The sequence below is a fragment of the Dreissena polymorpha genome, chromosome 12 (assembly GCF_020536995.1).
Source record: "Dreissena polymorpha isolate Duluth1 chromosome 12, UMN_Dpol_1.0, whole genome shotgun sequence".
Taxonomy (NCBI): domain Eukaryota; kingdom Metazoa; phylum Mollusca; class Bivalvia; order Myida; family Dreissenidae; genus Dreissena; species Dreissena polymorpha.
Genome location: NC_068366.1, coordinates 20,171,519 through 20,196,726, shown reverse-complemented (window position 1 = coordinate 20,196,726; position 25,208 = coordinate 20,171,519). Strand labels below are relative to the sequence as shown.

Below are 25,208 nucleotides of genomic sequence, written 5' to 3'. Positions count from 1 at the left end.
AAAGAATAAACTTGTGTGCCATTTGTTAGCCGATGATAATTTTCTGAAAAAGTTGGTTGAAATTTGATACATTAAAACCCATTTTTGTTTTTCATAGATGTGTGGTTACCTAACAATCTGTAAACGATTAGCAAATAAAACCAAAATACAAATGGACCAAGATGTATCAAATTTCTGTTTTGAAACACACAAAAATTCTCTAAAAAAATAGCTTATTGAAAAGAACACAACTTGCAATCAACAATTTACTGTGAAAATAATGGCCCAAATAAATGCATGAACAAGAATAGTTTTTATGCTCAAAGACAATCCCCATTTGAAGGCAAGTTTAATGCATTGCCATAATTATGTTAGATGCTTGACTACTGAAATGTATGCATAAAGGAGTTTTTTATTACATCTAAAGGGCTTATGATACATTATTATAACACTGGCTATTAGTTTGCTAGTGATGTCATACAACTTATTTTGTTTTATTATATGCATATTTTTAAAAATATATTTGTGGGTGCCTGAAAAGCCCAAAGTGATGACACTGACATTTGTGCCTGAAACCAGGTACATGTATGGGTGTAAAATTGCACATTTACCATGGAAGGATAAATCAATCAATTAAGTGTTGTTCTGTTGGTACCTGAAGTATGCTTTCCCCTTCCGAGAAGCCCGGGTCTGAGAAGAGGTGACTTCGCCCCAGCAGGTGGTGCCCATCCAGGCTATAGCGACCCACTGGAAGCACCGCTGCAAAGTATCAGTCATCCCTTTACCACTCAGAAGCAAAGTGAAAATGGCTACATGCAAACAGCATAAAACATGAACAGCCTGTTAGTATCTTGAGTATCTCGCAGTCTGTTCAGGTTTTATGATGTTTGCTGCTCATCAGTATCATAGGGTTGGAAATGGAAACCCATTTCATCTTTAAACATTCATAGGTAGACCTGAATTTCAATTTGAGGGACAGTTCTTGTTCTCCATACAAATTGTCAATGCTTTATCACTCAGATATGCACATAAGATGTGTTTGAAGTCAGTTAGAAAATCAAATTAAATTAAGACCTTTCGCACTTTATAATATTCAAGTTTTAAAGTCTTCATTTCCAATCCTAAGGTACGGATGAGCAGCATCACTCGACATGTAGATATGGTTTGTTAATAGGGGGCAATAAAGGGATTAGCGATGGTTACAGTTAAAGCCAGACGTAGCTTGAATAGGGAATTTTATTGTGAACTTATAGAGCGTATATCGTTTTGTACGAATGTCGGGACAAATAGTGTCACATCGGGACACCGGGACAAACACCCCAAAAGCAGGACTGTCCCGCCAAGAATGGGACGTCTGGCATGTATGGTTACAACACATTAATGCTTCTTATCACTTTCACTGAAAGAATGGGTCATTTGTTAGAAAACCCGCGTGCAACTTTCCAATGACATGATAGGAAATAAATGCTGGTGCCAATAATTCTTATTTTTGTGTTTCATATGTTAATGTCGGACCCAAACTATTATGGCTTTGCCTATGAAAATATGACAAGCTTTTTTTGTAAACTTATTATTCCGGCTATATGCATTTATCTGTTTGTCTATGCATACATGTATTCATATAGTATTCTAATTAAAATTATTGTTTAACAATCCATGACTCTTATCAATTAACAAGACTATTGTCAAGCAATATAAGTCCCCTACCGGCTCCACCATTGTCAGAAATTCCAGATTTTTTTTTATATATATATTTGTTGCCATAGCAACCAGAATCTTTTATTTAGGAACAAAATGAAATTACGTGCATAATATCCATATTGCCATCTATCCATGTTTGAAGTTTCATGAAAAAATATTAAGAACTTTAAAAGTTATTGCAGGATCCAGAAAACCACCATTTTCAGCAGTATTTCTAGTCTATTTGTTGCCATAGCAACCAGAATTTTTGACTTCGGAACGAAATGAAATAACATGCATAATGTCCATATTGCCATCTATCCATGTTCCAAGTTTCATGAAAAAATATTAAGAACTTCAAAAGTTATCGCAGGATCCAGAAAAACCACCATTTTCAGCAGAATTTCTAGTTTATTTGTTGCCATAGCAACCATAATTTTTTATGTAGGAACGAAATGAAATGATGTGCATAATGTCCATACTGCCATCTATCCATGTTCCAAGTTTCATGAAAAAATATTAAGAACTTATCGCAGGATCCAGAAAAGTGTGACGGACGGACGGAGACAAAACCATAAGTGCCCTGCGGTGAAACAGGTAGGGGACTAATAATGTGCAAACACATTGCGTGCCTTAAGAGTTGTGTCAATAATCAGCCATCAGAAAAGCAAATTTGAAATCAGAGCCAATGCTGAGTTAGTCAGAATGCACATTTTCGGTATTAACTTACCATCAGATCATAAAAATTGACAGGACTCTGATCAAGGACAGTAAGTGCATTGTAAGCTTATGGACCACCAGGATTTGAGACAGAAGCTTGTATATGAACAAAATTGAAAGCTTCCAGACCACCAGAACTCCTGGAGTTTTCAGAGTACTTTTAAAAGGATGCAAGCTTTTGGCCAACTGGCATTGACATAAGTATGCATTGGGATCTTAAGTATTTTATGTTCATAGACAACTTTGGGCTTTTGGGCCTTCATTTCTTATTAAAGAATGAAGACAAAGTCACTGTCGTCTTACATTTTTTGTTCTTTAAGGTATATGCACTATTTTGGTCAGACTAGCATTTGTTGAATCGAGCTCACCTGATGACATCGATCACTCACCATGGCAAGTGGTTAACTGGAATGTTACACCCATTTGTACATGAAACACAAAAACAGCCATTTGGACTCAACTGTACAACTAAGGAAGAATATGCAAGAATTTGTATTTGAACTGCATAAGAAGCTGTTTGGCCACCATAAATTGCCAAAAGCTTGCATTTAGACAAGATTGATACCTTCTGGCAAACTATGATTTTGCAGAAGTTTGCATGACTTTATATGGACAACCAATGATTGTGCTTCTGGACAAGCAAATGTTGACAGAAGTTTGCGATTGGAAAGATTATGATGCATCGAGACATAATTTCACTATTAAGTTAACAAATGGTAATATAAGCCAAAGAAGAAGTCAAAAGCACAAGCAATATATTACAACACCTACATAGATGATGAAATGAGAGCTAAGCAAAACAAATAATTTTAGCAACATTTTTAAGCAGTTACGTATGATCACTTATACAAATGTTCATTTTTTTGCCACAATAACTGTTTTATCACCAACTTTAAGGTAAATAATTGTTTTAAACTTCAGGGAAATCTGGAAATAATCAGGGAAGTAGGATAAAAAAGAAAATTCTGGTTTGACCTTTAAACTGTCAGAAGATAATCAACAAAGTGCTTGCGATGAGCTTTCATCAAGGTAACATCTGTACCCACTTCCTGTTTTGCTCACAGCCACCATTATTGAGTCCATTAGAGAAACTATTTCCCATTACCAGCAAAACAAACAGCACCAATTAATTGGGGTAACTACCTGTGTTTTAGGTTAAAAAGCACCAATAATTGTGGACTATTAACCCAACAAAATGGATTTTTTCATGGCCCTTCAGGGCTCAACATTAACCTAAAGACCAACTTGCCCTGCTGGGCAAGTACTTAGAAAATCTAGTTGCCCTTAACATAAAGCCACTTGCACAAACATGAAATATCACATTAACTGTAAACCCTTATATTTTTAAATAAAAATCAAAATGATATACCACAAAACCTTTTTAATTTTTGCACATTTTACAAAATGATTACAGCAATTAAAGTCTTATAAAAGTCTTAATTTAATGCTTTTTGTTCTTTTTTGCCATTGCCTGGGCGGACAACTAGATTATAAAATAACTTGCCCGGACCCAACTTTTACTTGCCAGGGGCAATATGACAACTGTTTATGTTGAGCCCAGCCCTTCTTCTGGATTTTAAAGAGTTTCTAAACTTTGCACACAGAAAAATTACACAGTTTATTACAGTATTTTAGTTACCTTACAAATATTCAATTGTTCATTCCAAGTATTTATTTTACACATACAATAATAAAATAATCATAAAGCAAACACCCATAAATGCACAACAAACAAGGATATCAGGAAAACTGATGGATGCTCCCCAATTATGTTTTGGCGATATATGGGTTAATTGTGTGGAAAAAAGTGAAGCCTTGAGAAAATCTAATATTAGCCTGAGTGACCTTGACCACAGTGTCTAAAATGTCATCTAAAGGTAGAGGTCCATGCAAGGTACCTACATGCCAAATATATAAGAGATCGGTCAAATATTGAAGGCGCTATGAGAAACTGTAACCAAAGTGTGACCTTGAGAAAATCTATTATTTGCCTTGGTGACCTTGACCCCAGTGACTAAAAATCTCATCAAAAGGTAGAGGTCCATTCAAGGTACCTACATGCCACATATGAAAGAGATCGGTAAAGAATTGAAGGTGCTATGAGAAACTGTAACAAAAGTGCGATGGAAAAATCTATTATTAGCCTTGGTGACCTTGACCCCAGTGACCTCAAACATGATCAAAAGGTAGAGGTCCATGCAAGGTATCTAAATGCCAAATATGAAAGAGATCTGTAAAGTATTGAAGGTGCTATGAGAAACTGTAACAAAAGTGTGATGGGAAAATCTATTATTAGCCTTGTTGATCTTGACCCTGACCCCAGTGACCTCAAACGTCATCAAAAGGTAGAGGTCCATGCAAGGTATCTACATGCCAAATATGAAAGAGATCGGTAAAGTATTGAAGGTGCTATGAGAAACTGTAACAAAAGTCTATTATTAGCCTTGGTGACCTTGACCTTGACCCCAGTGACCTCAAACATCATCAAAAGGTAGAGGTCCATGCAAGGTATCTACATGCCAAATATGAAAGAGATCGGTAAAGTATTGAAGGTGCTATGAGAAACTGTAACAAAAGTGTGACCGTACGGAAGTACAGAAGTGCGGAAGGGCAAACTGGCAACTATATGCTCCCCTTGGGGAGCATAAAAATGCTAAACTACAAAAAAATGCTAAACATGCTAAAAATGATAGAGTTATCAAAAAAGCTTACATTGAGCATGATGTGCTCGGGTTACAAAGCTTATAGCAATCAAATTAATGCACTTCTTACCATATTTAATTTATTTTTCTACTTAGAAAGTATTTCGTATATTAAAACAGAAAAAAATATTATTGGCGTTTGACCTTTTTAGGCTTGGAAAATAGATTTTTCAATTTTAATTGCTTATTGATGCCATATTATTAAGTTCTAATATAGAAAAACATATTTGTTTTATGCAGATTTTATGGGATGATGATTATTCATCACATTTGTATCCTTCCTTTCTTTATAAACAATTAACTTAAACTTGTTTTTTAAAGGAATGCTTTTAATAATTTGTGTTATTGCAAAAGTCTTCTATAAGCAAAGAAAATGATTGAGAAATATTTCTTGATACTTAAGCATCATTCAATTGGATTTATATTGTCATCTGTTAATTTCCAATCATTTTGTTGTATATAACTGCAAAAATGAAAAGCACACATTTTATTATAATAAAATATCTTTTTTAAGCAAAATTAAGCAAGCGGATCACAAATATCAGACATCTTCAAAAGCCAATAATAACAATTATTAGTTTATATTTTCAATAAATTTTTATCTGTTTGTGTGACGTTTGATGTTACGACCTCCAGGCACTTTGTAGACACTGAAATTCTGACCCTCAACAATTCGCTATCAAACGAGACAATCAGCAAAGAGCGGTTGTGCTGCTATCATTGGAGTTATTGGCATCATAATTCCGCGATGTCAACTGTGTTATAATTTAATCGACACCTGGGGCCATGTTTCTAATTTTCATGTAAAAGTCAATTAATGCACTCATTTACAAAGCAACAGTAATAATTAGAAGTGAGATCAAGGATAAACAAGGCAGTCTCAGTTCATTTCCTAATTGAGTATGGATACCTGGTTACGGATGGCTGATTAACCAATCATGATGGAAAAAGGTGAAAAAAGGCTAGAAATTAGATGCTGGCAGATTACAAAAATCCAGCTTTACCTCTTTGTGGAATGTTTGGAACACAAAAAAAATAATATACAGAGTCATAAAGAAATTTCATGTTAAACTTTATTTGAATGATACAGAGAAGCATTTTCAGTGGACCCACAATTAAATTTTTATCAGAAAAATTATGTAATTAAATATGTTGATTTTGATTAATGTCTTCATGTTCAAGAATTCTTAAATGCTTTAAATGAGGAATTTAAAAAGTTTTATTAAGAAAAAAAACAACAACGAAAAATCAATCAGTCATTTTTTTTTGTTCGGAATACCAAACGCATATCTGTCATACCTATTTGTCTCTTTACTTTTTATTTTTTCCTTATTTCTGTACACTGATCTTTTTTACAAACATGCGTCTTTGTTTTTAAGCCTTGTATTCAGAAATTATTTTAAATGATTAATTGAGTTCCTTCTAATTGATCAAATAAACACCTTATTTCAACACACAATTCCAATAAATAATTTCAGACTCACAGGCATTAAATGAAGTGAAACAATGTCACAGAACTCTGGATTTCAACTTGTAATTCCTCAGGGGCCCATAAGACCTGTCCAATTAACACCAATTTGTCAATCAGAATATGAAATTAAGCATATTAAATTCAGTACAATCTAATGCACCGCTACATGTCTTATACTGCATGTATAAACACAATTACTCAGTTATTGACAGAAATTAATGTCTTTTATGAAAATAATTTTCAAGAGGCTCCCACGTTTTTCTCCCGGCTTAATCCGTCGATCCGGACTAATCTTCGGCAATGTCAGAGCATGTTTCCAAGGGACTTTCAAATATTCTGACATGTCATTATGGAGTATTTCCCTTCGAGTAATTGAAATATAATAAGACACTGATCCATACGTAGCTTCTGTGACGTTTGTAAAAGGTGTTGACCTCATGTGCAGCAGAAGAAAGGTGCCTAGGAAAAGCAGTAACTGTTGTACTCTTTAGTCAAGATGGAGAGCTTTATCCAACAAATGTCTTAAAATTATTGCTCCATGCAACCAAAGACAGAATATAAAATTGCAATATTATTCCAAAACAATTACATGTCATTAAAAGAAACTACGAAAATGAAAATTTATTTTTATAGAAATACTGATAAATTATTTTTGTTGAAATTAAAAGACAACAATATCATAATGTCTTGATCATTTAAAGATGCCATTTAATTCTGTTACCTGACTAAAGCCATCCTTTGTCAAAATACAAGATAATCTATAATTGTAAAAGGCAGTCATAGAGAAGGCATGCAGTCAAAGAGACAGCTATTTTCCCAAGCACGATTCTTTTGACCTTGAATTTGTCGCATAGTTCGTTGTGACACAATAAACGTAAACAGAGTCCAATTCTGATTTCTTTACGTTTTATTTCTGCTTATTAGCATAACACAACGTTTTCAGAATGTTTGTCAAATACAAGAAACATGCGAAGCCCGCAAAGGGCCCAGCCCGCGAAAGCAAGCAACGATGCACTTCTATCAAATCTAACCGCGGAATTTTTTTGCTACATAAAACATCTCGTTTTATACTAAAATACACATCAACATAAAATAGTAATGTTCCTTATAATATATTTCATTGGTCAAAGCGTTTTACTGAATACTCCTTAATTTCTGATTGGTTTGGTCAAAGAGTTCCCTTCCACAATGACACGCTCCGGGAATGGTGCACGTGTTTACCCACTTATCCGTTCAGGTGATTATAGTAATACATCATTGCAATCCTCTTACCAATGGATGTAAGAGATAATTCACTAGGGTTAACATCCCTGCTGCAGTATCTTGTGTGTCTAGTGATAATAAGTCGCATAGTTCAATGGATGTAAGAAATAATTTAATCAGATTAGAATTCCTGTGGCTTTAGTTTTTACTAGTTTATCAATTGGATACCTTGTTAAATACAATCGTTCAGTAACAACTTGGCTTATCTTTGACCTTTAAAATTGTTGATTTAGCCTACTTTAACAATGAATGTAGGGTATGTCATGTTCTCACTTGCTGAACTTTAACATTTTCTTATATTACTAAAACATCTATTGAATTTCTGAAAATGCACATATGATTTTGTTATACTATAACAAGAGGGCCATGATGGCCCTGAATCGCTCACCTGACTAACCAAATACAATCCCAACCCAGATTTCATCAAGATAAACATAGTGACCAAATTTCATAAAGATTAAATGAAAACTGTGACCTCTATTGTCTACACAAGGTTTTTCTATTATTTGACCTAGTGACCTAGTTTTTGACCCCAGGTGACCCAAATACAATCCCAACCCAGATTTCATCAAGATAAACATTCTGATCAAATTTTATAAAGATAGGATGAAAACTGTGACCTATATTGTCTACACAAGGTTTTTCTATTATTTGACCTAGTGACCTAGTTTTTGACCTAGCGACCTAGTTTTTGACCCCAGATGACCCAAATACAATCCCAACCCTGACTTCATCAAGATAAACATTCTGACCAAATTTCATAAAGATTGGATGAAAACTGTCACCTCTACTGTCTACACAAACAAATTGTTGATGGTTTTTTATTGTTTGACCTTGTGACCTAGTTTTTGACCTCAGATGACCCAAATACAATCCCAACCCAGATTTCACCAAGATAAACATTCTGACCAAATTTCATAAAGATTGGATGAAATCTGCGACCTCTATTGTCTACACAAGGTTTTTCTATTATTTGACCTAGTTTTTGACCTAGTGACCTAGTTTTTGACCCCAGATGACCCAAATTCAATCCCAACCCAGATTTTATTAAGATAAACATTCTGACCAAATTTCATAAAGATTGGATGAAAATTGTGACCTCTACTGTCTACACAAGGTTTTTCTACTTTTTGACCTAGTTTTTTACCAAGAGACCTAGTTTTTGACCCCAGATGACCCAAATACAATCCCAACCCAGATTTCATCAAGATAAACATTCTGACCAAATTTCATAAAGATTGGATGAAAACTGTGACCTCTACTAGCTACACAAGGTTTTTCTATTATTTGACCTAGTTTTTGACCTTGTGACCTATTTTTTTACCCCAGATGACCCAAATACAATCCCAACCCAGATTTCATCAAGATAAACATTCTGACCAAATTTTATAAAGATTGGATGAAAACTGCAACCTCTATTGTCTACACAAGGTTTTTCTATTATTTGACCTATTATGTGACCTAGTTTTTGACCTAGTGACCTAGTTTTTGATCCCAGATAACCCAAATACAATCCCAACCCCGATTTCATCAAGATAAACATTCTAACCAAATTTCATAAAGATTGGATGAAAACTGTGACCTCTACTGTCTACACAAACAAATTGTTGACGGACACACGCACACACCCACACACACACATACGGACGCCGGACATCACACGGTCACATAAGCTCACCATGTCACTTCGTGACAGGTCAGGTAAAAACTTCTCTTGATAATTTTTGAAATACAATTATGATAATTAAATTTACTTATAAATTCCTATCACATTATTAATATTTTGTGTAACTAAATTTATATCATATTGTTATATTTTATAACATAATATTTATGTTATATATGGATACATAACTAATTAATTTATTTATCTCTACAGGGCTGTTACTTAACAAATTGTAGACCTTCATTTTGAAGCAGGGACTGACTGACGGACAGACAAAGGGCTTTCTTAAATCTCCCTCCATCTTTGCAGCAACGGGTTGAAACAACAACCGAATAAAATGCTGAGAATGTACAGTCTTAAGTTCTATAATATGCCATGATGCATAATTGTGAAACTTCTTTGAGAATTGCGATTATCCTTGCCTCCCTACCCTATTCATCATCATTTCCCGAGACCTCTAAGTAGTTCTTCGGAAAGTGGCATCGCAGTCCATCAAGGAATGCATTTGCAATTTACTCTTCGAGAGCTAGATACGTTTTCCATGACAAAATATTTTCATTTTCCTAACAGAATATCAATATGTGAACAATTTGCTGTAATTTAAGATGTTCATAACTAGGACAATGTTGGGCTTTCATTTCATTTTGTATTGATTGCCATTAGGAGAAAAATATATCTTTCTTCACGACAGAGAGCGCAAAGTATGATTTAAAAGAAAAGCACCAGCAATATTATTGTGTACAGTTATTTTACAGATTTTTTTTTTTTTTCGTCTCTCTCTTTTTAAATACGATTTTGTTACAAAGGAAGCATTTTCTTGTAAATAGAGTCCATCAAATCACTCCCATAAAATATGATAAAAGCAAAAAATGTAAAAAAAAGTGCACAAAGCAAAAAATGGGACATACAAAAGTGCACAAAGGGTATACAAATATAGCAGACTGCCTGGGACTATGATGCCTATCTCCAAACATTTAAGGTGAAAGAAAAATGCATGCAGTCCTCATCAACAAGATTTTATTAAACCAACACAAAAAATGAGATAAAAAATATATTGACATCATAACAAACAATTCAAGATTAAGTTTTAAACTTTTTCTGACACACAAAAATACTAATTGGCAACTCAGGGACATTGAATTTTGTGCATTTAGTTTCACTAGTACATGTGCCTCCCTCTATCAAAGCAATCTCCAGGCCTGCTGTAGTCATAAAAAGCGAACATAAAATGAGAGCTAATAATAATGAATAGCTCTTCAATATGGAGATAAAGACAGAAAGCTCTTCAAATGGAGGATCAAAAATGACAAAGTCCCAGAAAGTGTGCTGCATGATATGGAATTACAGAAGAAGTGTCAAAATCAATAGCGGTATGATGAAGTGATACAATGAAAGAAGGATATAAAACAAATAAAATGATGGCAAGTGTAATTAAAGAAGCATAAGCTGCTGTCGCTTGCAAAGCTGTGGTAACACAGGTAGCACTAGGATGGGGATAGGCAGTGGCCATTGACATATGTCATGTTCAGAATGCATTGAACACCATCTTTGAAATTTTAATTCTGTGACCACGCATAAAGGTTTAACATGAAGCAATTTCATTGTTTTGTTAACAGATTTGCAATGAAAGCACAATATTTAGAGTCAATAATTATAATGTATTTTACCTTTTCGATCAAACTTAAAACATTTTGGTCTGTATCATGTTTACTGCAAAATCTCTCAACTTAATTATATAAATCTTTGCCACATGGTTGAAATATAAGAAATTCATGCTATTGCAGCAAACCAAAGAAGAATTGTGGACAGACTGGATAGAGAAAAAAGCAATCATCAAGTGGGAAAAGCTATAACTAGCTTTTGACATTCAAAAGGTTCCAATTCTTACTTCTGGTAATGGAATTTCCGACAGCCTAGCATTATGTTATTTTTTCCTCTGACTATGTTGGAGAAAATGCATTAACAGGATATGAATTTGAACATGTGCATACAAATATTACCAGAATCTTAGAATGAGGTGCTTCTTAGGCAATAGCAAGTATAGGTCAAGATTTGTGTTTATTTTCAGTTTTAATGAATGTACAAAATCAAATATTATTAATACATTTATGTGAGGAGTATTAAACTCTCTGTAAAATTTGAAATGTCTTCATAACAGTATTATATTGCGAATTTACTTACATAATTATACAACATGCACAACTACATGCAGCCTAGTTACCTTGTAAGAAATGTTTAGTTTATTGATGAAAAAAGCATTCCAGTATTGAAAACAAAACAAATTTATACTTTGAATTTTATAGTTGAAAAATGTCTTTTAGACAATATTCCTAATTCTAAATGATTGATTACAATTTAAAGATTCCAATAATATTTTAACTTAGAGATTCAAAGACTAGTCATGCAGTTAAGTTGTAAGTATAGAACTTCTCTGTAAAAGCATCACAGGCAAGTTTTCCTTTACGATTTTCTATGATTCACATGGAAATTAAAAACAAAAACAAATTCTTTTAGAGAATATCTAATCAATAAGTTGTTCGTTAGTATTGAGCTTCATTCAACATCAAAAGACGCCTGCGCACAGTGACTCTCAGTCAGAAGTTACATAAATCAATCATATTTATTTGAAAGAAAACAGGACGGCTGCAAGTCTGGCATGTTTCTATGTTTCTGGTTGGGGCATTTTCAATTAATTAGGCTTGCCCGTTCTGCCAATGATCCCAGATCTAGTCTGCCGTTGTGTTGTCGGGGTAACATCGTCAACATATTAGCTTTTAATCAACAGTCTAATCCAATCAGGAACACCCATAATGGATGACTGGAGCATTACGGGAGGATGTGTGTGTGCCTGAGTGAGGTACCGTGCATGGTGGCCTTGGCTATAGGTATGATGCAACACAGATGACACTTGGTCTTACTGCATGGTTTGGTGGTCAACGCAATCCATAATGGAATAAGTTAACATTGTAGTGAATGAAATTGATGTTCAACTAATCTTTAAGTAAATTGTCAGAGTTAAGCATTCATTCTTTATAAAGAAATCAAACTTAAAACATAGATAATTTTTATAGGATTCAGCATGATGCTGAATTAATTATTATATTGTGTATTAAATTATTACTAAATTATATCATTTACAACTGTTTCACAATCAACTGATGCCATATTATTTTGCAAAATATAAGAAAATGATTAAACTTTGCACTCCATAATGGAATTACAACATAATGACCCATGAAATTGGGATATTATAGAACAGTTACACAATTTATCCTATGAATAAAAAAATAATATTTTTACTTGTAAAAAAAACTTGACTGCTTAAAGAAGAGGCAAGCTATCCTAACTTTCCCCGGCATCACCGTCAGCGTCTGAACTAAGTTTTGGGGTACATTAGTTTCTCAGGAATGACCAGAGGGATTTGAAATGACCCATAGGCTAAATTTAAAGACAAACTTTTATCAACCTTCATTAAAAAAATATAATTTATCTTATTTACATGCAAACAAAACATACACATGATATGTAAGAGAATATTTGTACATACTTAATTTGTCACATACACAAACAATTAAGTTTTTAATGTCAAATGTTTATGTCCAGCTATTTTTTTACATACAATTGTAAGATAATATAATTTATTTAACACAACATTTAATTGGTGTTTGCCAATGAATGTGTTAGGTCAGGACATGCCTAAAGAAATAGAACATCTCAGATCAGAAATTTTAAGCACCACAGCTCATCTAGTTCTGGTTACCATAACTTTAAATGTCGCTTTTTATGATTTTTGACTGGCGCGACTTTATAGTTATGGACAAACCCCATTAGGAAAGTCAACCAGAAATTCCCGAAAAGTTGACAGTTAACAAAGACCGGTCCAAAACAGCTTTTAAATGCAGTTATTGGCCCAAATCAACCACTTGATCGGGAAGATTGACATTTTTCACATTTAACTGATATATTCTTTCACAAAATACTATCTTAAACATTTAAAATTTATCTATTCTGCTCTTACATATCGAGATTAACAGCGATGTGACAGACTTACTTGAAATGCGAATCTCCCGAGATTTCACGGTCAAAAGACGTTATTTCTATTTTTAGTAACATACCATGTGCTCAAGTGTTTTCAAATTCAGAATGCCATTTCCCGGTATTTTAGATTATTCTGGCTTGTTTTGTAAACAAATTGTAGTGTAAATACAAACTCAAAGTAAATATTATTTAAAACTACCTGATTCACACTGAAACCAGTCTTATAATCCACCAGACGTAAGTTGTTAATCACAAATAATAGATTTCAGAAAATGAAAGTAATGTTTACAATTTCAGTATAAAATGTCAAGGTCGATCAGAAAGCATCCAAATGAAAACTCGTCACGTGACAAAGCGACAATGGCGTCAAAATTGTGAATTTCAGACTGCTGAGAGTTATTTTCATCTATTGTAAGATGCATTTGAAACATTTGAACCTTAAAATATTTCCTGATGAAGTTAATTATATTCATTTACCAATATATGTAGAAATATGTCCAAGAAAATAAGCTTTCTTTGATTTATAGCATGACATAAATATGTTACGACTCTGGTTGACTTTCGATATGGGGTTGGCTTCAGCGTACAGGTCTGTCAATACTATATAAACTGTACGCTGAAGTTTCTTTAGCTACAGCTCATCTAGTATTCAATTGATTCTCAATTAAATTTATACATTTGCCAATATTTAATCCAATATTTATGTTTTACCTTTTATCTCACTATCAATTCTTCTTTTATGTCCCTCTTCCCTTTTTTCACTAATTAACTGGCTGATATAATATGGAAAGAATGTATTCTTCATTTTATCGCAAATAGTATCCCGCACTATCTGAGAAAATGTATCTGGATAGTTATAAGGCTGAATAATTGATAGTTGTATCAAGTAATTTCCAAATACAGTATGAAAAGCGCCTGGGGATGTTATGTATCGTAATTCCCAAACATTTCATTAAATAGATTAATGTACGGAGATGCTTTAATTGAATGGAATAATCATCGTTGTGAAAGAAATATTCAACTTTGCTTAACAAACATTGTTCAAACGGCCGTCTTTACACAAAATATTTAAGCAGATCTAATGTGTTTTGTTTTTATAATTATCTTTGAGGTACATTATTTTATTAAAATGACACATTTGTACATAAGCGTACATTGAACAGATTAATTTATAAATAATAACGGTTGGCCCACAATAGAATTATTATAAATCATCTTGAATTAGCCAAACAGTGGAAAGAGTATGCAAATTACAGGTTTCATTAAAAAAAACAAAAACAAATTTGTACAACAAAAACTGGTTTGTTTCCCTAAACAAAAACTTGGTAAACAAACAGTTGCATTATGTGGTTATAAAAAAACAGAACAAGAAGACTAAAGGAAAGGAGCTAAATAAAGTTGTGGTGTGGTCAAGTTTTCTTATCACTGCAAAATGATACAAATCATTGAACAGATAAGAATGAGCTTAAAACATTCAACTATCAGCCACTTACCACACATTTCATCAAACTTGAATGTTTCATTAACATGTGGTAGTGGCTTTTAACCTCACATATTCAAAAATCTAAGAACTTAATATCTTATGTCCTTATAATAATGTTATCCTTTAATAAACTGTTTTATGTACACAACTTAAGCATTAAAGGTCACCATTAATTTCCACCTGTCATATTCTTTTTTGACAGAGCCGGTATCAAATTTAAATCAAATTGTAAACAAAACCCCCATATTAAACCTTATAAAACAATGTCGGTAGAAACTTGGTCGATGCATTGTCCAGGAGTAATGGAGCCCATCCTGGTTTTGTAAAGTGCTGGATTCTGGCGTTACAACCTGAACAATGGTGTCTACGTATAATTTAGTTCAAATCGTTCATGTGAAATCTGTCCCCGCATTTGCGGTATGCGAAGATTGGTCATCAAAAAATGCCACATGTTCAGGGTAGGTATATCCAATCACTGATGAATTTGCAATGTGGGCAATGTATTAAATGGCTGCTTTATTTTGACCAATGAACTGTTTGTTTTTCTGTTTTAAGATTAAAAGGAATATTGTGGAAAGAGAACTGATGATGAAAGGCAATATCTCCAGGGCGTGAGTCCGTTCACGTGTGATGGAAAAAAAATAATAACAATTTAATGCAGTTAAAATTACTCCAATAATTATTTTAAAATGTTTTTGGAAATTGAGCATTTAAATTTTATTAATAGTATATTTGATACTTATGTCGTTATATAGTGAACATCATGTTGTGTATACATTGCAAAAGACATTTTCACATGTCACAGACTAAGAAAACATTTGTGTTATTAATAAATCATAAATTATACAAAAAAAATAAACAAAACCATTTTAAAGCATCAATTTACCATTATTAGCTTTTTTCCAAATCAAAAACATGAAACATATGACGTTCAAGATTTCAACACAATAACATGAGAAGCAGTCCTACCAGTCTATATTTATGAGGACAGCCCATTCATGAAAGCTATTAATAAAACTACACATCTTTCGTGCCTCACTTAATTTTTACCATTCAACTGCTCCCGACATAGTTCGAATGGGACATTTTCATGCAATGTTTATTTTGACGGCAAGCTGGAGGTCTAAAATTCTGAACTTGTCACGAAAATGTGTGTGTGACCTACATGCTAAAAACCTTCCCTGATTAGGAGGGCATGCGTTGTGTGAGGTGTTATTTTACGGTCAACTAACGGATCTATTGCATGTCACATGCGATGTAATGAATGTTATGTTATTTCCAGACGTGACTCCTACAAATACTCCAGAGCATTAGATATTTCCTACATAGAAAATGACAGTAATTATCATTAGATATTTGATGTCATTATTATAGTATTAATTACTTTAATGGAATTAATGAGGAAGATATAGACTACCAGTATATACATTATTAACTTCAGACAGAATATTTTAAAACAATCAGACCTTGATATGGTGTAAAAAGTCAAAGTCCCTACCTTTCTTTGCATAGGAATGCACATTTGTCATAAAAATTTCTGCACTTGTTTTATCATGTACTTGTGATAATGATTATAGAAAAATATCACATACATTATGTTTTTTATGAGAACACAAAAGAGCAAAAACAATCTTTAAAAAATCTGATTAAATAAAATAAGAAGCAAACCATATCAAATTATGTATAGTCCTGAAACATAATTAAATGATTTTTATATGGACTTGCATTTCATTTGGATTAATATTCTCAAACCTTTATTTTGTGACATTTAGGCTTTGTAAAACAGAAGAGATTAACTATAAATACATTTCTACCTTTTTATCATTATTAGATACAGCAATTAAGAATATAATTTCAATTAAACAAAATAACACGTAATTTCTTCAATGTGGAAGCCAGGCTGAGCGCTATTTCAGTGTAAAGTAAAAAATTAAGTGACAAGAAATCTACAAAAACAAAACCTCAAATTCCTGGCAAAAATCTAACAATAGTTTTTCATGTATTTCTATTTGAAACAATTGTCAAACAAAAAAATATCAGGTTAAGGCAATTTGAAAGCAAACGGAAGCAATTTCACGACTAATATTATCATTATCAATGACTGTAAGTCCGACTGAATGAGACGATGTGTGTCTCAATAGGGGAGCATTGTGCAGCTTGATGATTTTGTAATCAAATATGGCCTGACCCTGCTATGACAGAGTGTTGAACGGGGATCCATGTGTGTTTAGGGCATGCTGCAGCTATAATTAATAGACTCCATTTCTGGCAGTTATATGATGGTTAGTTATTTAAACAGAAAATAAGTTTGGTCAATAACTGGCATAGCTGTGTCTTCTTTCTTTCAAAATTCAACAAATAAAATAAAGGTTTTTATTAAATGGTTTTTCAAACATTTTCACTAAAACTTTTGGCTTAGCAGTTAAGGGAAAAAGACAACTAACATTTTTAATGGTTGAAATTTTCTTTTGATTTCCCTTGCAAAGCATTTATGTTCCTATGTATGAATATCAGAAATGTTCATTGACATTGTGTTCCATTTCATGATTTTTTGGCTGGGCAATTTTGTAAAACATTAAGCATATATTGGATTGTATGTTAAATTACTTGGATATGATTATTATATATTACTCAAATTGGGATTATTTCTGGATTGAACTATTTTTTGCATATGGATCTTAATCTTTAGAACATATAAACAAATTTCGCCAAATTTAATATAATTTTATTATTTTTTGTTCAAAACTGTATTTTTTTTATAGATTTTTTTAAACCTATCACCCCCCCCCCCCCCAAAAAAAAAAAGGTGGTTTTCTGGATCCTGCGATAACTTTTAAAGTTCTTAATATTTTTTCATGTAACTTGAAACATGGATAGATGGCAATATGGACATTATGCACGTCATTTCATTTCGTTCCGACGTCAAAAATTCTGGTTGCTATGGCAACAAATAGACTAGAAATACTGCTGAAAATGGTGGTTTTCTGGATCCTGTGATAACTTTAAAAGTTCTTAATATTTTTTCATGAAACTTGCAACATGGATAGATGGCAATATGGGCATTATGCACGTCATTTCATTTTGTTCCGACGTCAAAAATTCTGGTTGCTATGGCAACAAATAGACTAGAAATACTGCTGAAAATGGTGGTTTTCTGGATCCTGTTAGAACTTTTAAAGTTCTTAATATTTTTTCATGAAACTTGAAACATGGATAGATGGCAATATGGACATTATGCACGTCATTTCATTTTGTTCCTAAATAAAACAAGTCATGATCAATGTACCCAGTGCTCCAGATAACATGCGTAAAGGCGTAAAAACGAATTAAATTTCTTAAATAACGATTTAGATTTAAAATCTTTGCGTAAAGTTACGCATTGAAAAAATAAAACACAAATTCGAAATTTTTTAACGTGCATAAAACTTGCAGTAGCAAATTATATATCCTCCAATTACCTTGAGTCGAGCGGTTAAGGAAACAACTAAAATAATTTCTGAATTAATTCAAACAATGCCGCAATAAACGATGTACCTTTAAAGATTTATTTCATTCCTGTTCAACCAATGTCAAAATTGTTTATTTACAGCGTGTTTAACCACGCAAAGCCGATAGTTTCATACACAACCGCAAATGACATACACTACGCGCGTTGTTTACCTTGAGTCGAGAGGTCACATCCGAAAAGCGAGAGAACTCGTTTGCAATAGGCAGGAGGTCAACAAAACTTCGAAAAGTCGATTCACTTTACAAATTTAGAGAAACTGAAAGATTAATTTAACTTTTTTCATATCTTCTATTTACCATTTAACAAGTTTCTGTTTTATCGGTCGATCTTCTTTTGGGCAACATTGACACGAAAAAGTGCTCAATAGTTCAAAAAGAAATAACGTTCGCAATTTGTTCAAATAAAATTTTGGCATATATATGTTACTATTAAGATTTGGTAAAATTATCACCCAATCGGGACAGGGCTTACCCACTGAATGTGTGTATATCGTCATGTAACCTATTTTCGCGATGTGCGTTCATGCAACATTTTCTGGGAATCGTGAAAAAAGAAAAAAAATTTCATTCAAATAAATCAAATACATGAATTTATTGTGTTTAAACCAGGGTAGTGGTCTGCAATTTATACGCCAGTTTAATGAATAGTACCGAAAAAAATGCAAGAAATGGGCATGCATTTGGACTATTTTAGTTGAAGTAAGATTTTTAAATACAATTAATTTGTGTTTTTCCTTATATAATTCGTGTCTGTAATTATTTTCAAGCGTAGTAATATTAGTACAACAAAATACTCGGAGCGCATGCGTGTGACGCCATCACGAGAGCCTCGTTCTTAATGTAAACAGAGTGATCGACATTGGGTCATGCTCGACTTAAGGTAATTGGAGGATACGGTAAACATTTCATCCTGGTTCTGACTCGTCTAGGCGCTCAATTAAAACTACATCTTAAAGTCAACGTCACTCAAGCGTTTGCTGTGAGGAAGAGCCACACCTAAGAACGGTCGAAAGGCCAAACGGTCTCGATTCTGTTCTCCTAGTATTGCAGGCGAGTCATTACTGTACCTTTTTAATTACACTTATCGTAATTTTATACACAAGTAATATACTGTATACCTTTTCAAAATGTCATTAAAATTAAATGTTAAATATAGTTTTTGATATGACTTTAAGGGCGACCAAAAGGCCATTATGACCTAAGCCGAAGTGTCAGTGACTGTTTTACATAAAAATAAAAATGACCGAAGCAGTGTATCGAAGCGTGGAAGGCAAAAAAAGCCATTTCCATTACTACTAACCAAAATGTTGAATTGTTGATGTGTCAAAAACAATGAATACAAAATTATTTGGTAATATATTGTTAAGAATTAATTTTATAAATAGGGGGTAAAATAAGAATTAATTTTTAAAATAGGGCGTAAATAAGAATTTGACCAAATTTTTATCTGGAGCTCTGAATGTACCTATGAAGTTTCATGATCCTAGCCATAAGCGTTCTTGAGTTATCATCCGGACACCATTTTACTATTTCGGGTCACCGTGACCTTGACCTTTGACCTAGTGACCTGAAAATCAATAGGGGTCATCTGCGAGTCATGATCAATCTACCTATCAAGTTTCATGATCCCTAAGGAATAAGCGTTCTTCAGTTATCATCCAGAAACCATTTTACTATTTCTGGTCATCGTGACCTTGACCTTTGACCTTGTGACCTGAAAATCAATAGGGGTCATCTGCGAGTCATGATCAATCTACCTATCAAGTTTCATGATCCTAGGCCTAAGCGTTCTTGAGTTATCATCCAGAAACCATTTTACTATTTCGGGTCACCGTGACCTTGACCTTTGACCCAGTGACCTCAAAATCAATAGGGGTCATCTGCGAGTCATGATCAATGTACCTATCAAGTTTCATGATCCTAGCTAGGCCTAAGGGTTCTTGAGTTATCATCAGGAAACCATTTTACTATTTCGGGTCACTGTGACCTTGACCTTTGACCTAGTGACCTGAAAATCAATAGGGGTCATCTGCGAGTCATGATCAATCTATCTATCAAGTTTCATGATCCTAGGCCTAAGCGTTCTTGAGTTATCATCCAGAAACCATTTTACTATTTCGGGTCACCGTGACCTTGACCTTTGACCCAGTGACCTCAAAATCAATAGGGGTCATCTGCGAGTCATGATCAATGTACCTATGAAGTTTCATGATTCTAGGCCCAAGCGTTCTTGAGTTATCGTCTGACAACCACCTGGTGGACGGACCGACAGACCGACCGACCGACATGAGCAAAGCAATATACCCCTCTTTTTCGAAGGGGGGCATAAAAATTTGGTTGCTATGGCAACAAATATATATATATAAAAATCTGGAATTTCTGACAATGGTGGAGCCGGTAGGGGACTTATATTGCTAGACAATAGTCTTGTTAAAAATAGCGCCATAAATTTGAGACATATCAGATATTTGAGACACTGTCCACTGTTGTGATGTCTTAATAAACAAAATAATATTTTGTCTCATGATTATTTAAATATTCAGCACCGTTAACCAGTCTAATATCAGATTTGTCAACAGATATACACATGCCTGCCATTTGCATTTTCCTTTAGAAGATTCTTTGGTTACTTGACGTGGATTCTGTTAACAGATGTCTGAGCAATTTATTGTCATCAACAGTCAATTAACGACAAAACATGGTAAATTATTTACACAAAAATGTGTTCACATCTGATTGAGATACATCAAGGGCTAAATTATTGAATTCTTTTGATATAAATTTTATTTTCAACAATGTGGTTCAGTGTTATTTGGTTAACTCAAAATGACCAAATAAAAGACAACCACTGTGCTGACCAGATTGAAAGATTTCAAGGTCGTTCATTAAAATGAATTCAAATTACATTATTTAAAATAGTAAATACAACATCAGAGAATGCTTTAGTTAAAAACGTCCAACAATTGATTTGGAATAAATGATTGATATAGATTACCAAAATTTACAACTTTCAGAAATAACTAATGAATGCAATTTAAGTGTAAGATCAAAATACATATTTTTTTAAACATATTTGGGGTTATTTGTAATGTTTTTAGATTTGTCATATTAAGTTTCTGATAATATTTTTTACAAACCCCAAGTTAGCATTACAATAAGCTTAAACAATAATCTTACTATTACACTTTTTTTGCACCAGCAATTAAAGTGTTAAAATCACAAATGACATTAAATTGAGCAAAATTTATTGTATATTTAAAATTCATAGGAAAATAATTATAGGTTATTAGACGTTTCACTGTACAATAAGGAGATATATTTGGACGAGCACACAGTTTGAAGTCTTTAAAATGTGTGGGAGTCCAAATATATCACGTATTGTACAGTTTAAACGTCTAATAAGCTTTTTATTATATATCCCTTTCTTAAGCTCTTTGTTTAATGTTAATTTTAATTTTGAGCTTAAAATGCTTTAATTGCATCTTTGCTATATTCAAGACTAGCCCCCGTTTGAATCGATTATTGTACATTTGGATACTTTTTACGGTAACGGCTTTTATCATTATAAAACAATTGCTTAGTGCACTTGTACTTGACTGTCCAATATGGAAAAAATACAGACTTTTTGGATCCAATAACGGAATATATTGGACGGTCACGTGGTACATATTAAGAATGCTCATTGGATGAATTTATTGGATATATAATAATTTACCCTAATATAGAATAAAAATATATTTAAAATAAATGTTTTTAATGTTATATTATGTTTCATATTACACCTTCATTTTGGCAAAATATAGCAAAAATTATACATTCAGTATTTTTACATTTAAAAACTGGTCTTCTCATAATGTTAACTTTTTTATATTAATCCGTACAAACTTGTTTTAAAATAAGATACAAACGTACAGATCCTAATAAGATGTAATTAAAACAATTAGGGCAATTACAACTCAGTGATTATTAATGTGTTAGTTCACACTCAAAACAAAGGGATTTTCAAATCTTTAATTAGCCATAATAGAAGAGTATCAAGTGTTTACGTTTTTCTGTGGCATCACAACTCCAGCAATTTTCAAGCAATTTTCGTATCAATGTTTTAATCGCTGGGAGAAATAACATATGCTTTGGAGCACAAAAGAATTTGATGTTCACTGAAGAGCGAAGTAAAATTGAGGGGTTTCAATTTTACATTAAGTTCAGAGCATTGATTGAGGTTTTAACTGAAATCATTTAATATTGATATAAATCCACCTTAACAAGGAATTTAAATGATTTTAAATGATCATGTTTTTTTTAGATTGACAGTGTAAAGAACAAAAAGTGCTTCATTGTAAAAAACCCAAATGCATTGTATTGGAGTTTACTTGGGAAAATCATTCATTGATATTTCTCATAATTATAGACCAAATGAAAAAAGGAACATAAGTACATGTAAGAACATATAAGTACATAACTTTATCATCCAAGTTTCCAACAGACAAATGGACAGATACCGAAGTTACAAATCCAGTATAATCTCCTTGGATGTAGGTCTTGGCCGAGATGGGGATATAGGGGTAGGAGTTATAACTAATATAACATTATTCATGTTCTCTTCCTAACGTAAAAGAAGTGGGGTGGGGGGTATTGAAACTATAACATAATCCACATACTGGTTCTACCTTAAAAGTAGTGGGACAGGGTATAGATTATATAACATAATCCACATAACCTTCCTATCTCAAAAGTAGTGGGCCCAGGTATAGATTATATAACATAATCCACATACCCTTCCTACCTATAAAATAATGAGGCGGAGGTATAGATAATATAACATAATCCACGTACCCTTCCTACCTTGAAAGTAGCTCTTCGCCCTCAGATAGCTGACTCCAAGGCGGAGAATGGAGAGCTTGTCGAGCTTCGAGATGACGCTCTGCTCGAATGGAAGCAGGGAGGCGAGATGGTCGAGCTCACCGTTGAGGCGTTCGCGGTGGCGCTTGCTTGGGTTGCTCTTTGGAGGTTCCTTGGCAGGAGTCTTCACACTGGAGGTAGAAAGACTGCAGTGGGATCAATAAAATTTAGCCTTTCTCTGGGAAAATGGGGCTTAATGCTGGTCTTGAAATTATTGCTACAGCCATTCTTTTCATACCTCTGAAATATTCAAGTTACCAAGGGTAGTTGGCAGTAAATAATGTGTGCCAGTGCTACTAAACCACTTTGCTATTATCTTATGCATAAAGTGTCATCCCAGATTAGCCTGTGCAGTCTGCACAGGCTAATAAGGGATGAAACTTTACGCTTTCCGAGTTTTAATTAAAATTAAGTCTCTTTTCATAACAAATTCAGTTCTGGCAGATGTGTTGTCTCTGATGAGCCTGTGCAGTCCAGCTTCATTGAATTTATTTCATTTGCTTAATTTATTTCGGAACCAACTGATATTAAGATTAAACCAAAAGCTTTCGTATCTTTATAGCAAAGTAGACAAAGCTTTGTTTTGACAAGAGGGCCAAGATGACCCTAGTTCGCTCACCTAAGAGTAGTCAGTTTATTCAATCTTTACCAAATGTCAAACTTGACCTAGATATTGTCCAGACAAAAATCCTGGTAAAGTTTCATCATTATTTCATCTGCGAGTCATGATCAATGTACCTATGAAGTTTCATGATCCTAGGCGTAAGCATTCTTGAGTTATCATCTGGAAACCATTTTTCTAAGTTGAGTCACCGTGACCTTGACAGCCATTGTGTGAATACGTTTTTTGGCACTGTGACCTTGACCTTTGACCTAGTGACCTGATAATCAATAGGGGTCATCTGCGAGTCATGATCATTATACCTATGAAGTTTCATGAACCTAGGCATAAGCATTCCTGTGTTATCCTCCAGAAACCATTTTACTATTACGAAAATCAATAGGGGTCATCTGCGAGTCATGAACATCGTACCTATGAAGTTTCATGATCCTAGGCATAAGCGTTCTTGATTTATCAGCCAGAAACCATTTTACTATTTCAGGTCACCATGACCTTGACCTTTGACCTAGTGACCTGAAAATCAATAGGGGTCATCTTCGACCCATGATCAATGTACCTGTGAAGTTTCATGATCCTAGGCATAAGCGTTCTTGAGTTATCATCTGGAAACCATTTTACTATTTCAGGTCACCGTGACCTTGATCTTTGACCTAGTGACCTGAAAATCAATAGGGGTCATCTACGAGCCATGATCAATGTTCCTATGAAGTTTCATGATCCTAGACCTAAGCATTCTTGAGTTACCATCCGGAAACCATTTTATTATTTCAGGTCATTGTTACCTTGACCTTTGACCTAGTGACCTGAAAATCAATAGGGATCATCTACAAGTTATGATCAATGTATCTATGAAGTTTTATGATCCTAGGCCTAAGCGTTCTTGAGTTATCATCCGGAAACCATTTTACTATTTTGGTTCATCAAGACCTTGACCTTTGACCAAGTGACCTGAAAATCAATAGAGGTTGTCTGAGAGTCATGATTAATGTATCTATGAAGTTTCATGATCCTATGCATAAGTGTTCTTGAGTTATCATCCGGAAACCATTTTACTATTTCGGGTCATCGTGACCTTGACCTTTGACCTAGTGACCTGAAAATCATTAGGAGTCATCTGCGATTCATGATCAATGTACCTATGAAGTTTCATGATCCTTGGCATAAGCGCTCTTGAGTTA

At 33.6% G+C, this 25,208-nt stretch overlaps 1 protein-coding gene across 1 annotated transcript in view; it reads right to left on the bottom strand.

Moving 5' to 3' along the window:
• The window catches only part of LOC127852423 (uncharacterized), a 42,241-nt gene extending 18,350 nt beyond the window's left edge, over positions 1-23,891 (bottom strand). The window contains exons 1-3 of the mRNA XM_052386378.1: positions 23,836-23,891; positions 23,343-23,554; positions 635-738 (exon numbers count right to left, since the gene is read on the bottom strand). Of these exons, the coding sequence (XP_052242338.1) occupies positions 635-738; positions 23,343-23,554; positions 23,836-23,891 (372 nt within the window). The remainder of the gene's footprint in view (positions 1-634; positions 739-23,342; positions 23,555-23,835) is intronic.
• Between the last annotated feature and the right edge of the window lie 1,317 nt (positions 23,892-25,208).